Here is a 15,833-nt window from a genome sequence, read left to right as displayed (position 1 = left end):
TGGAATCTAAATATTAGACGTAGTGCTGGAGAGAATAAGGGATTCTAGATGTGTGGAGTGTGTGCCACAGCCTTTGAGGATACAGATTGTTGCTTTCATTGTCCCCAGATGTTAATCCAGTACCTCTTCTTTCCACAACCCTCAGATATCGGCCCCGAGGAGCGTGCTCAGAATGTCGGGCGAGTCCTGCGCAAAGAAGCCGAGGACGTGATGGCCAAGTGGGACAGGCTCAACTCCGATTCGGCCGACTGGCAGAGGAGGCTCGAGCTGGCTCTGGATCGGCTGATGGAGCTCCAGGAGGCGGAGGACCTGCTGGACGGACAGCTGCGGCAGGCCGAGATGGTGAAGGAGGCGTGGGAACCCGTTGGTGACTCCCTGCTGATTAACTCCCTGCCGGAGCACATCGACAGAGTCAAGGTCAGATCCAATGACGCTCACTTCAAAAATTGAGCAGCATGTGGCATCAAAGTATTAAAGGAGCCCCGAGAGGTGGAGGGAAGAAAATAGGACTGAATAGATACATTCACTCTAAGCAAGTGAGATCCTGGTTGACAGACTGGTGACTTTTAGATGATCATCGTGTCATTGCATGATTTTTGGAAAATAATTTGAGCTTTGGACGAAGCCAGGTGGAATCCTGTGCTACCACTCTGTATGCCTCTTTTTGACAGCAAGATAAAGCCATGAAAATATTGTAAATATAGTTATTAAATATATATTTATAGATATATTTATATTGATATATGCACACACAAACACGTTTTTTCCCCGTCCACAGCAGTACATTACTTTGCTCCTGTTTGTTGTAAATGTACCAAGATCTAAAAAGTGATTTGATAATGATTCATTGGTGTTTAAATGCTTCCACGGCATATTTAAAAAACATATGTAACAGTCACAGATGTGCATCACCTTCCCCTTATTCTGCACGCATCATGTAAGACATAGACGAGTAAGCCCACCTTGCATCTATCAACCAGTATAGTTACACTTGTAGCGATAGTAGCATTAATCCTACTTAAGCCTGTCAGTGTTTTCCATACACCAGCAAGCATTAAACATGCAGAAGAAGAGGGGTTTACATGATGGATGCATCTGTTTCTCCCTGTTAGAGGAGTTGAGGTGAGAAACGACTGAGCAGGGGGGGGGCTACTAACAACCTGTCTGTGTTTCCCATCTGTCCTCTCATCACTGCAAACAATGCAGCGCAATACAAACGGCCTGACAATTCATTTCCAGTGTGTGTGTGTGTGTGTGTGTGTGTGTGTGTGTGTGTGTTCCAGGAGTTCCAGGAAGAGATCGCTCCGATTGAGGATGACGTAATACAAATGAACCAGTTGGCGTCCACTTTCCGTCCGCCCGACATCCAGCTGTCGCCTGGCAACCTGGACCGCATCGACGATCTCAACGCGCGCTGGAGGCTGCTCCAGGTACAGACACACAGATGCTGTACATGCATTCATCTGCAAGTCTCCACAGCTTTGTCCCGCTACCCTAGACTTCTATCACTAACTCTTTCTAGCAGCTCCATGCGGAGCCCAGCAGGAGTCCAGTTTTGCAAATCCGCACCCGTCTGCACCCACAGAGCTCAGATACCAGAACCTTCCCGTTACCCCGCAATTATTTCCGAACCCTGTTGTTAGACACACACACACAAACACGGTCGCTCCCTTTAATGTGCTTTATTATTTGACAGTGGTTTAAATGTGGGTTCTCCGTTCTTGAATCAGAAATCCAGCTGAGGATAAGTGTCGTGGACCTGTTAGCACATGTGTGTTTGGGTGTTACTTTTTGTTAAAGCTGTAATAAGGAGAAAACACACACACACACACACCATGTGTGATCAGAGGCAGCACAGGGTGGGCCTCCATCAGTCTCAATAAACCCGGTGGCAGCCACGCTGGAAGTCAGACAGTGATTGTTACCGGGGGTGACAGACAGAGCCAATCAGCTGCCAGAGAGGCCGACCGATGCCGAGGAGCCACGGGCGGAGATGGGCGCCGTGGTGACACCGCGGTGACGGGACCAGACGGACGGTCTCTCTGAAGTTAGCACCTGACCAGATGTTAGCACACACACACACACACACACATTGTCTTGTAGGGAAGGTGAGAACATCAGTGTAGTGGATGGAGCTTACTTAAAGAAATACTTCAAAAAGAGTTGTCTTCAAGAATTCAAGACAGCACAGAGTGAGTCATTGATACGAATGATCATTTTGGAGGTGAAGTATTTCTTTAAAATTCAAAAGAAACACGAGGAATGGCCGTTATTCTCTGCAACGAGGAATAACAGTGAAGGATTCTCACTTTCATCCTTCACTTTCAGCGGCTTCGTAAACACAGCCGTTGGTCAGAGACGGCGAGATACTCATTTCCACGCGCGTGAGCTGATATAAAGAGGATAAGAAAGGAATTTTAAAGTATTTAATTTGGACAGAAACGGGGATTTAACTGCCAGTTTTTCAAAAGTCAGTTTCCATTGCAGGTGGTTCATTGGAAGCGGGATGTTTGCCCAGGAATTCTGGCTTCACTTTTAACGGCACAGTGACAGATAGATGTGTGTGTGTGTGTGTATGTGTGTGTGTGTGTGTAGGTGTGTGTGTGTGTGTGTGTGTGTGTGCGTGTGCGCGTGTGCGCGTACTTGCACATTCAGGTCACTTTAGTTGGTTCAGAGTGTTCTGTCGTGCCTAAAAGCTAGAAGCTGATTGGTCAGCGCAGGGACATCGTGCACTCTTGAGTAATTTCAACAAATTCCTCCTCAACAGTCCCGCTCCTCTTGTTTGTACAACTCTAATTAGGTTACCATGGATACGGGGAAAGGCAACTCAGACAGAAATGGATTGGGTGAGGTGGACTCGAAGGTAATGTCATCGTTTAGCCTCATGTCACATCAAAGCCCCCACCCATCCCAAAAAAAGGACCGGTCATTACTGTCATATCTTCATTTTCTTCACCCGTTCCATACCAACAACATGTCATCATGGCCGACTTATGTGGGGTGTGGATGAACGGTTGGATGGTTCATCAGCTGTCCACTCAGGCTGGGTAATAATAACCCATCTCAGTCCCTCAGCCTCAGACTTCTATCAAAGGAAGTTGAGGCTTTCAATGATTCACTTATTTTTTACCTCCTGGAACAAAAATCTGTAGCTAATCAGTATCTGCCAAAGGTCTGCATGCCGGCCGGAGCTGCATGTGTTGCCCGGGAACATTAGATCACCGAACATGGTGTCAGGGAGCGTCAGTGATGACAGCACACGCCGGCTCCTCCGGGGATGGTCGGGATGCCGCGAGCTGTCAAGCCTGCAAGCATCGGATGTCTTTTTATGTGAATTATACATCAGATTAGAAAGGCGTGATGAGAAATTGTAATGCGATGAATGGGGATAGAGATACATCATTGTTATTGTCACTTAACTTTTATATACTTACTTCCACCCAGGAGACAGATGTTCGTGTTCCGTTGGAAATCAAAAGTCAAACTTGACTTATTTCAAATTAAGTATCTACACAACTTGTGTTACGTAACAAACTAGCCTGCTTATTGAAACGCCCACCAGAATCTTTTCTTTCCTGAACCGAACCAGGAAGTTGTAGTTTTGCTGCTTAGACCTGAACGACAATCGTTGTGCCTTTGATAATGAAGAAGTTGAAACAGTAGTTCAAACCAACATCAGTGTCAGTGTGGCCGCCGCACTGTGGATGTGATTTCTTGTGGTTGTCTAGAGGCCAATTACAGCTCATGGAAATGGACCCCAAAGTGTATTTAATGGTATGGAGTGCATTTATATAGCAGTCGTATCCAGAGCACTTTACATTTATGCACGCTTGTTTCTTGTATGAATTACCTTTTGGGGTTCGGATGTCTGTTGAACATATTTCTTGTGATGCAGTGATATCTCACATGAAGTAGATATTGTAAATCCTTCTAGAAATAAAAAGTCTTTCCTTGGATGAAAGAATGTGTGAGCCAGGATAAATGTACGTGCCTCCCGCTGGGCTTGGCGCCCTCCTCGCTGTGTGTACCTACAGAGCCGCGCTGATTTGCTGCGATCATCTCAACTCCATCTTGACAGACAGCTCATTCGGAGCTGAAGGAGACTCGCGGGACACTGCAGCCCCTCTAATTCCTCCACTACAAATTCAATTATCTCTTCCATGCTTGTCTTTGTGCCTCCTCCCCTTCCTCTCCCTCTGTCTGCCCATCCGTGTACTCCTACTGGCTGCTTTTTTTTTTTAGGCATATTTTGTGTCATGGTTTACATTGATACACACGCAAAAAACATCACTCTCATTGTATTCCCACCATTGCCTTTTAAAGCTATTCATAACTTTCAGGAAACATAATGGCTGAAAGTTGTGTTTTGGTCATAAAATGATCCATCTATCCATCGATCGATCCGTCTTTCTAAATGCATTTCTTTCCATCAGATCTCCATCAATGAACATCTGAAGCAGCTGACTGACGCTCAGAGGGACTTTGTCCTTCTGCACGGTGAGCAAAACACACACACACATATGTGCACACACACCTACCTGCATACAGTCTGAGAAGACTTTTCAGGTTGTGTGGGAACGAGAAAAGACGAAATGTGTTAGACAAAGTGAGGCATCCACCTCCTGACAGCATCTCTTTGAGTCAGTAGCACTCAATAAGTGATAAATGTTAGTGAGAGAGAGAGAGAGAGAGAGAGAGAGAGAGAGAGAGAGAGAGAGAGAGAGAGAGAGAGAGAGAGGAACAGTGCTCGATTGTCAACAGGTCACTGAATAACTGAATAATGGAAGAGGGAAAGAGTATATAAAGGCTCCTCATCAAGCCTATGATGGCGTATCGATTTGTTTATGCAGCCTGTTTATTTTATGACCCAGCACTTTATCCAACACTCTCATCCTTAGAACAGTCCCATCAATGATCGATGCATTGAATGAAAGCGTAGAGGTCGTGTCTTCTTCTCCAGCATTTCAAAAACACAAAGAACAAACATGGATCAAACATTGCGTTTGTCAGCGTATATTTTATTCTCTCAAGAATTAGTCTCACCCTACTGTACTATGCTGGTATTATGCTGTGATTGGCTAGTGCTGCTGTGCTGTGATTGGCGTATTATCTGGCAGTAGAATGCTGCAGTAATGAGTCCATAAACCCCGAAACAAGTTAACATTTTGTTAAATTTGACTAATTAACTACTAGCTTTCATGCTACACTGGCTACGGAAAATGATAGCATCCAAGAAAATGTTGAGGCAACCAGTACTAGCCAATCAAAGCACAGAAGTACTAGCCAATCATAGCAGAGTAGGGTGGGACTAGGCAGAACACTCTTGGGGGGGAATAATGCTGAGCTGACTCTAATGTAAGCCGCAAAGAGCTACTCTTATTGATACTCGGTTCTTTTTTCATGACAAAATCACTTTTAACAACATGTAATAGGACACATGTAGTGTAGAAATCAGAGCTAGGCTTGGCATTCAAGGGAAAGTGACACAAGGGAACTCTTGGAATACATTACACATTGCAGATTAATGTTGTATTCAACTGTAAGACTTTTTTTTTTTCATTTAAGGACGTCCACCTGGAGCCACTCATTAAACTGCTAGCTGCTTTCTCTCATCAATTCTCTTTAGTTTAATTACAAGACCACGGATAACATCACAACAACACTCATACGCTCATGGCGGTGATTGAAATTCATGAACCACAGGGGGTGCTTGTAAGAAAAAAATAAGAAAAGGAAGAAACCAAAAATTCAGATGCAAATGATATGGCCATGACTCAGTGTGTAAGATGGTGGAAAAGATGGTAGAACAACAACCACTTGTATACAATATCATGATATCAAAGGACAAAACATAGATGAGTCAATAAATAATGAGTCAATGTCACATTTGCTCATATATGAATGTTTCATTCATGCTTAATAATCAAGCAATAACAAATATAGCAGAACGGATAGAGATGGCGATAGGGGAACAATCAAAATGACAGTGATGAGAGATGATGTAAGGATGTACATGTTTTCATATCTTACTGCCGTGTTGCTATGTGTTCTGGCAGTTGTCCTACGAAGCATCGTTCTGTTTTTATATGCAGCAACTTTTACCCGTAGGGCACAATAACGCTTATACAGCGGGTAGTTTCAGCCGAGCCATCCGATTGGTCCAAGATACAATCCAACTGTGCTGATAATTCCCAGACAGCACAGTCTGCTTAAATGGCTGGTGTGCCAACTCTTGTGGGCATAATAAATGAGATAATGAGCAATAATTCTTGTTTTTCTGCTGTTTTTCATTATCATGTATATATTACTTAGAAGAAAACTTTTCATTACACAAGACTTTTTGCTGCGTACATGTTTCCTGGACGTCCATGCTTATGTTAGACCTACAGGATGTTGCTTGTGCAGTAAAATGTGCGTGTGAGAAGTTTAATAGTATGCGGAAAGTTTGTACAGTTGTTTTGACCTTTGTTTCTCTTCATCAGCAGGATCTGTAGAGAGCCCCTTCGAGCAGGGCGTCTCCCCAAACAACGTGCCCTATTACATAAAGTAAGTAGCTGAGCTGTTGCCAGCAGATCTCTCAACTAGTCTACACACAAATTCTGACCAAAGTAGTTAGTACTAGTCAACACAGTCTCACTGCAGTTCTTGAGATGCACAAAATGCAATCTATTGGTTTTGTGTATAAGGACACGAATTAGCCAGTTTTTTTGGTGTCGCCCTGAACGACTTTTTTTCAGGACGACATAACTTTAATAACAAAAGTTAGGTTCAGGCAATAAAACCACTTAGTTAACATCAGGAAAAAACATCATGGTTGGCCTTAAAATAACTAAATACAGTTAGGTTTAGGCAACAAAACCACCAACAGTTGGGTTGAGGCAACAAAACCACCAACAGTTAGCTTGAGGCAACAAAACCACCAACAGTTAGGTTGAGGCAACAAAACCACCACAACAAAACCTCAACGTGGTGTCGACTGGTTGAAAGTCCTGGAAGGACGGATGTTTACTTCTAGTGGTACAGAAATGTTGAAGAAATATGAATGACCATGAAAACAAAAGATACAATATTATAATCAACTCTTCAAAAATCTTTATCTTAACAACCAGTGGGTAAAAAGTTGGGTTTTTGGGATGCAATTCAGCAAGTCTTCTCTCTACTGTTAATGGACTTTTCTAAAAAATATACATAATCATTTTTTCAGCTATGAGTAGAGGAAAAGTCACTTAGCCTTTCTTATGCTAAATAACGCTAGCGCATTGTATTTAGAGGAAGCATGACTAGCAAAAAACAATTGTTTTAAGTTATAACAGAGCCGAATGCTGTACTTATATTAAATGATGTTGCTGTTAAGTTATGTTTTAGGTGTGTTAATGAAATCGTTATAAAGTCAACTTTAAGGAGTGAGCTATCTTCATTTCTTTTGCCTGCCTCCTAACTAGGTTTTCCTCAAAGTAGTAGCTATTTCCAATTCCATAGATACATTATATGTGCCTTATGTAAATAAGTTATGTGTGAGGCAGCAACATACTGTACTATGAAGCAGTGTTTGGGAAATCACATCTGACAAGTTAAATTATTATTATTCTATTTTTCACAGACAAAAGCAGAAAAGAAAGGGAGGGCAGCTTTGTTTTTGTCCTTTTCCCCACCGATCGGTTCAGATGAATATTTATACCCTTACTATACTCACAATATGTTGATGCATTAGCTGTTATGTAATATGTTTTAGCTTTGGTGGACTTTCACTGAAGCTTACACGGCTCTGCACATCAACGTGTGTGCATTGTTAAAGTTAGATAGCAGAATAATATTCATTTTCTGTGTGAAATATATTGACGTAGAAATGAATTGCACGGAAAAAATGTCCATGGTGTGTAAATGCCATGGGTTAACCAGTTACTGTTGGATCTAACGTCTAACTTTGTGCTGGAGTGTTGCCTGTGACTGTTGTGTTGTTTAGCCCTAAACTTTTGGCTTGCCTGATATCTCTTAATATCTAATCGTGTCTAATATTCATCCATTTGTCTGTCTGTTTTTGAAGAATTCATGCAACAGTGCCGTTTCTGTAATTATGGATCCCACTACTTTTCCAAGCAAGCCTTTAGTAGCTGGTTGAGGTCAGTGGCATTGGTTGAGGTAAGGCATTGACCACGAGTTGTTGGGGTCAGGATAGCCATTGGTTATGGCGAAGGACCTGAACAAATCGTGTTCCCGGTACCTTGGACGCCGGACCAATCCTAGCGCTCTAATGCTACGCAGGGCAGGTCTTGCCAAGAAAAGCATTGGGATTCATAATAACGCTCTACTTTCACATTGAGTGCATTCAATCCTTTAACCATCTGTCCATCCATCAATCCACCCATACTTTCATCCAACTATCCATCCATCCACTCTGCCCCAGATAATGTTTGAGTTCAGGGAATCAAAGGGGTCGCCGGTTTAAGTCCCCACGCGGGGTGGTAGCTGGAGAGGTGCCAGTTTGCATGATCATCTTTAACAGGTTGACAAAATGTGTTCAAACTTATATTATAACTGTCATTGGCAAAAGACTCCATAGTGAGTCCAAATTTGAGACATTTTTCCTTCATTATGTCTCAAAACATGCTTGTCGAGCAATGGAGTCCTGCGGTGCTCTGGTGAATGCTGGGAGACTGTTTACTACTCATCAGCAGATAGCAGACGTTTTGGAGGTGTGGTGTGTTAGCACAGTAGTAAGCTCTGTCTCACTGCCTCACTGCTGCAGGCTCAGTGGTAGACCGGTAGATCAAAGGATTGACGGTTCGATCCCCAGCTCCACTTGTCCATGTCGATGCGTCCTTGGGCAAGCCAAAACTGCTCCCGTAGCTGTGCCTATGTAACTTTTGAAAGAAGAATTAACTATTATCTCCCATTACAAATGAAATGTTTAATTCATTAGCAATAAAACATACCCTTACTCAATTCAACTACTGTTTTGCCGCTACAACGTTATAACCCATAGCTTATAATAGCTTATGTTAGATAATGTTAGCAAATGTTGGTTAGGTATTGCTGTGTAACCTACATTACTTAGACATTTCAATGGCTCCTCTCTTCTTGTGCTAATGTAGCACTACATATTAGCATTTACCACCAAGGCTTTGTCAACCAGTGTTTAAAATAATGGAACTTCGTAGAAAAATATTGCTGTAACAGGTAGCAAGCTAACTTCCCCTATAAAATTCTTGATTAAAAAATAATATCAGGGCGAAATAAATGGGGCAACACAGAGAAAACAGAAATAGCAAAGAAGCCCCAAAAGCTACTACTTGCGCTACAATGTAGTAGTAGACCAGCCAGTGTAGTAGTTGACCAGCCAGTCCTGTGAGTAGTTCCTACGTCACCAAGCTTCTAGCACCACGTACTTTGCAAATACACAAGGATGAACTTCGTTGTTACCATAGACTGTATACAAGTGGATGTAGTGTATATCCTGTTCTATTTGACTCTAAATGGACTGTCATTTACTAAATGAACATCATGTTGTATTGAAGAAGACTTGAAACTAGAGATTGAGATCATAAACTCATGTTTACAATGTTTACTGAGGTAATAAATCAAGAGACACGTAGGCTCATTTCCTCATAGACGTCTATACAATATGACTTAATTTTACAACCAGCGTAGTCGCCCCCTGATGGCCATTAGAAAGAATACACTTCCAATGTCCACTTTTTGATGTGACCAAGCCTTCAGTCTGTAATTGTTACATCGGTACTGTAGCCTCAGTGGCCCACATATGACATAGGCTTAACTCTCCACCTCACGTTCCTAACTCATTGGTCAGAATAACCCCACAATGCCATTGGTCAACCTTGCTTCCTGCTGCTTCTTCAGTCAAGAGAGCTCACAATAGCAGATTGCATGGGCTTGGTAATCAGCAACTAGCAGCTTGGTGTGTTTGAGTTAACACGTAATGACCGAGTGAGACGTGGAATTAACTGCAAGTGTGCATGTGGGGAAACACTCTCAACTGTGAGGAAGAGAGAGGAGGAAGGAGGAAGGGAAAGAGAAGTGACAGATTCTCCTCTCCACATGCAGTGATAAAGCTGGACCTGACCAGATGACCGAAGCCCTGTGAGTGCCAGCTGAATGCAAACACACACACACACACACACACACACCTGTATACACACACATAAAAGTCCTTCACTGTATTTGGCATGAAAGACACACATATATATGTATTGTAGAGAAAGAGACAGAAAGAAAGCATATGGATTAGTATCACACATATATGGATGTTAACACAGGCAAACAAACATTATATGGCCAAAGGTATGTGGACATACTTTACTACTATACTCACATGTGATTGTTGGAGATGTCTTTCCAAGGCCATTAATATAGTGCAATAACAGACTCCACTGTTCTTCAATTACTCAAGTACTGTGTTCAAGTACAATTTGAAGCTCCTAAAACCGCCGTCCACGTTCCTCTGTTTGGTTGCGAGTGTCCTGTTGAGGATGAAGTCCCAGCAGTTTCACGCCGTGTCACGACAGCGATCACATGTTGCCAAAAGTGAGTCGAATCCATAGACTGTGTATAAGAAGTGGACGTAGTCTTCGTGACATCACTTATTGGTTTTTGGACTGACTTTTGAAGCCTCGAGTTCGCCATCTTGGATTATTGACATTGCCATCTTGACTGAACGACATTGACCATATGTGGACTGCAGAGCCGTGATGTAGAGATGCCCTGTATGATTCTGGTAGCGGCCTGTCCATCACAAGGTAGCTCCGCCCTAAAGCCTAACGGGTCTATTTGACTCTAAATGGAACACAACATACTAAATGAACATCATGCTGTATTAAAGAAGACTTGAAACCAGCAATTGAGAACAAAAACTCATGTTTACAATGTTTACTGAAGTAATTCAGTGATTTTCTCATAGACTTCTATACACTGCGACTTGTTTTTGCAACCAGAGGAGTCGCCCCCATGATGGCCATTTGAAAGAATTAAAGTATTAAAGACACTTCTGCATTGGCTTCACTCTTCAGAACTGGAGGTTTCCGTCTGGTCAAATCGAGCAGAGCCATAACATGAAGTGGAAACGCGGCATTATTGAGGTCTTCCACGGATGTTGGACGATAAGGTTGACAGTCGCCATTATCCTTCAGCCCAAAGGTGTTGAGGTCAGGTTCTGTGCAGACCAGTCGAGTATACTAACGTCTAAAATGTTACTGTATGGAACTAAGGGGCTCAAACCATGAAAACAAGCTCCGAACCAAAAGTACGCAATGTTTACAGGGGTGTCTGCATAGTTGTGTCCACAAAGGGTCCATACACACACTTCACACCCACTCAGGCCACACTGTGCCTCGTGCATACAAACGCACTCTCACACATTTGGGGCACAGCACGACAACATATGGCCGACCAACTGCTTCTTGTGCGCAATCAGTCGTCAGCTCCTGGAGATGGTTTCTTCGAAAACCTGCGACATCCCCCTCGTTGATTCGCCTTTGCCGCAAGCGTGCTCCCCGATGGGCGGAGTCTCAAATCCGTGACCTCCTACACAAACGTGGTCGGCCGCGAAATGACGTCCCGAGAGCTAAAAATCAGTAATTGGGGGGGGGGGGGGGGGGGGGGTTGTTTGATGTGTTGAATCCATCCCTCTCCGTCTTCTTCCTCCATCGCAATCTGTCATCACTTTTTCTGCTACACACACACACAAACACACACTCGGGTATAAAGACACACTGTTGTGTTTGGGTAAAATAACAGTTGAGACTTGCCTATAAATTACAGGCTGTTCTCTGTCTTTGCTGGTGCAACATAGCCCACATTTCTTAAGCCTGAAACACAGATTCCCAAAGCAAAGAGACCCCCCCCCCCCCCTCCTCCTCCTCCTCCTCTTCCACCCCTCTCTCTCTCTCTGTCTCTCTCTCTCTCTCTTCCTGTCTCTCCTGTGTGCCTTGTAAAAGCAAAAAGCGCCTCCGCCTTCTTTCCCTTTTTTGTCTCACACTTTTCCTCTTTCTTCTTTTCTGTCCCTCTCTCTCTCTCTCTCTCTCCACGGCCTTGAGTGTAGAAATCTGTGTGCCTTGAAAAGCAAAGAGCCTCTCTCTCTCTTTCTCTCTCTCTCTCTCTCTCTCTCTCTCTCTCTCTCTCTCTCTCTCTCTCTCTCTCTCTCTCTCTCTCTCTCTCTCGTCAGTGAGGTGAAAAACCTCCACGGATGGTGTTGAGGCTCCTTTGCTTTCAGAGACAGTGGGTTGGGGGGAAGGGAGGCAGAGGGGGCCTGAGCTCCGCCTCGTCTAGCTAATCTGCATCAAGTTTCCCAGCGGAGAGGACTAAACCGGAAACTGTCCTAACTTTAATTTCAAAGTAAAGGTGTCAACAGTGTCGGGTGGTTAAATCTTGCTTACTTTTTGTCAACACCCTGGGCTGGATTAACCCACTTGGGGACCCAGGCGTAAAAATCAGCAGAGGTGGCCCCCAATTGATCCCTGAGGCACTTGTCATATTGTTTTCTATCCAACAATTATAGGGCCAAAATGATTTCATAACATGAGTATTTAGCCACTAATTGCATTTTTACATCCGCTACAAGCTAAAATGGTAAATGGACTCACATTTATAAAGCAACTTTCTAGTCTTCAGAGCGTGGTGCACTAAATGACAACATTCAACCACTCACACACACACACATTCATACACTGATGGCAGAAACTGCCATGCAAGGTGCCTCGCTTATTTACACGCTCAAGATACACACAATGCACAGTCTTCAGTATTTTCCTCAACGACTCTTTGACATGTGGACTGGAGATCTACGCTCCTCCAGTTTTTGACTAACTATGGGACCAATCTCTGAATAGATTATTCTTATTTCCACGATATAACGTTGGTATGTCAAAAGAAATACGCGGCCGCGTTCTACGCGAAGCTTTTATTTTGAAGCATTAAACGGAAATTGTCTTCGTTTTATTCCTGAGGATTGACCCTTGTGTCTCGCTGGCCGGTTCAGCCCGAGCAACCCACCGCTGCTGCTTGCAGAGGAGCACACACACACCAACACACACACACACATATACACACACAGTAATCTCGGACGCCTCTCCCCGGTGGTAGAGGACTCTCGGTCGGACCGCGGAGGGGGTCTGGATATCGGCTCGGTTTTTCCCCGGGAATCGGTTTATTTCTTCCCGGACGAGGAGCGCTCTGATCGGCCAGCGATGCGGGAGCAGCTTCGGAAGTGAGTGCCGGGCTGGGGGGGGGGGGGGGGGTACTGTTTATGGCGGTGATTAATAATGGTGATGGTATTGGTGCTGGTCGTAATGCAGTAAACCTGTTCACGGCTAGCGGAGAGGCGGTGAGCCGGGGCACAGATCTCCCCCACACTCAGCGGACAACGCGCATTATTACCTCCACTGTGGGCAAGAATCTGCGCCAAAATGGGCATTACAACCGGATTAGGATGCATTCAAATTCTATTTTGGACATAGGGAAATAGAATCTCTGACTTTGTGTGCTGTTAACCTATTTCTGCATAAATCCACCCAACGTCTCCAATGAATGTCACCTAGCATGTTAAATACATCTGTGGCCGACTCTCAAGCATATAGAAAAGCTATTCATAGTTTAAAATATATATATATATATATATATATATATATATATATTTGCATTTAGGGATGGAGCCCATAGCACATGACAGGAAAAAAACGGGACGTTAATTCTTCAATGGAAAGGGAGGAAAACGTCTGTGTTTTTGGTAGCCATTGCACTCAACCAGCCCCATTTCTCCACAGCGGCTGTTGGTCGCGGTTGTACCCGGGGAAACAGGCGAGGTGTGCGGCCACTGAGACTCTTCAACCCACTGCACCCCCCTCCTCAGGGTCCCCCGTACCGTCCATTTCTTAATTCTAAAGCCACTGTTTCACTGGCTACTTGCTGCCATGTTGGAATAAAAAAAGAAGGGCATTGAGTGCTTTAAAGCAAACGGAATGCAAACGGAGCTCTGCGCTGCATGCCTTTATTTACCCGTATGAATGTGGCCCGACAGGGATTTGTGTTAATTTATGTGTGTGTTGGCTGAAAGAGAGAGAGAGAAAGGGCCGTACCGAGCAAAGCGGCGATGTATCACTGTTGCATTCCTTCACAGTCACAAACGCGCACAGGAAGGTGCAAAACACTATCACCCCCCGTGCCAGCAAAGCAGCCCGTGTCTGGATCGGCGGAGGTGTGTGTGTGTGTGCGCGCGTGTGTGTGCGCGCACTGAGCACAGGCGATTTGGATGCGCTGCTGTTGATCTATTTTCGGCTGGAAAAATGATGCCGGGCCTCGTTTTGTTGTCCCCCCCCCCAGCGCAAACAGCAGGGTTTTAGTTCCAACTGTGCTGACCATCCGCGGTCCGGATCACCATGCTGATCCGTGTTTTAGTTGTACAGTGGGGTGTGCGTGTCCTGCAATGATGGGACACGAACCTTCCGTGCACGTGTGTGCTCTTCAGGAGTTGGTCAAATGAAGAGCAGGGGATGCATCGGACTGGCTGGTGCAGAGTTTTTGGCACCAATGGTGGTTGCAGGTGTGTGTGTGTGTGTGCACTGATTAAATACGGCTGATGGATAAAAAGCCTTAACACAGAGATTACACTTGCTGGATAGTTGTGCTGACGTGCTGGGGCATGATTGTTATGGCGTGTGTGTCTTTGTGTGCTGTCATAGATTAAGCTGTAGTGCAGCCTGGTGTGTGGGTTTTTTTGGGTGGTGGGGGGCCAATTTCTGCATTCAGAGTTAGTGAGGGAAAGAACTTTCCCCACCTTCGAGCCGCACACCTTTTTCTGGTCAGGTGTCGTGTTTGAGTAATATATAATACTGGCTCTGGGTCATCGAGGCAGCAAGAAGACACTGCGATATTTACCTACCAGCATACATGCGAGAACAAACGTCTCGGTACAAATAACATGTTTGGTTGAAATTACGTCTAGTCGGCAGAAATTTTGATTCATTTGATGCCAAAAGTCAGTATGCTTTGCATCCCACTGCAGATGTGGAGTTGACAGTGGTTGAGAAATAGCCTATAGCTTCACTTCACTTCTAATGATGTTACGCAAGATGTTCGTTGTATTCAAACTCTCAGTTGAATGTGCCTTTCAAATGTTATGTTTCAGTCTCCGTTTTGAAGTTTCAGCGCCATCTTGGATTAGGCCATTGCCATGTTGTTTTCCTCCGCAACCAATGAACAGAAGTTACCATATTTGGAATGTGGAGGACTGACGTAGAGACCATAGTTTACTAAATGTATTCCGTATCATTCTGTGTTGAAGAAGACTTCACACGGCAAAACCGGAGTATTACAATCTGAGGTGTATATTAAATCTTATTTGCAAATGTAGTTTCCAGAGACACCAACAAAGAAGTACATTGTTGGCCACTAATAAAACAATGACAAGTTGGTCACTAACGAAACTATTTGACAATTTCAACAGAAATTGACAGAAATGAACCACACAAAGTTGATAAGAGTTCCACTAAAGACCAGCAGAAAGGTTTACTAAACACACAACGCTCGCTAGCTAACTAGATAGAACATTAGCTAGTAGTTAGTTCGTTAGCTAGCTGGCGTTAGCTTCAGCACAGCTAAACCAGATCCAAAAGCTATCATTGGGTCGGTGTTTTTTTCTAGAGTCGATGTGTGACGTGATTCAGAAGAAATTCCCTTTTAAAAAGTTGAACCATTGACCATCAGATACACAGATAAAAGCCAGCTAGCGCACCAGCCAGCTAGCACAGAGGTCAACGGAGCCAAGTTAGCGCCTGTTAGCATGACCTAAGCTTTTAAATAGGTGGACAATTCACCTTTCGTGA

General features: G+C 44.1%; 1 protein-coding gene across 7 annotated transcripts in view; it reads left to right on the top strand.

Moving 5' to 3' along the window:
* Nucleotides 1-15,833, top strand: part of dmd (dystrophin) — a 217,798-nt gene that overhangs the window by 171,299 nt on the left and 30,666 nt on the right. For 6 of the 7 annotated variants that reach the window (XM_079185527.1, XM_079185525.1, XM_079185526.1 and 3 more), the window contains 5 exons: nt 146-417; nt 1,284-1,430; nt 4,434-4,497; nt 6,483-6,546; nt 10,063-10,098. In XM_079185527.1, the coding sequence (XP_079041653.1) occupies nt 146-417; nt 1,284-1,430; nt 4,434-4,497; nt 6,483-6,546; nt 10,063-10,098 (583 nt within the window). The remainder of the gene's footprint in view (nt 1-145; nt 418-1,283; nt 1,431-4,433; nt 4,498-6,482; nt 6,547-10,062; nt 10,099-15,833) is intronic. The other variant, XM_079185522.1, reaches the window with a different exon arrangement.

Source organism: Pholis gunnellus (assembly GCF_910591455.1).
Source record: "Pholis gunnellus genome assembly, chromosome: 24".
Taxonomy (NCBI): Eukaryota; Metazoa; Chordata; class Actinopteri; order Perciformes; family Pholidae; genus Pholis; species Pholis gunnellus.
Note: the sequence above shows the minus strand (reverse complement) of the source record. Positions and strands in the feature narration are given on the sequence as shown.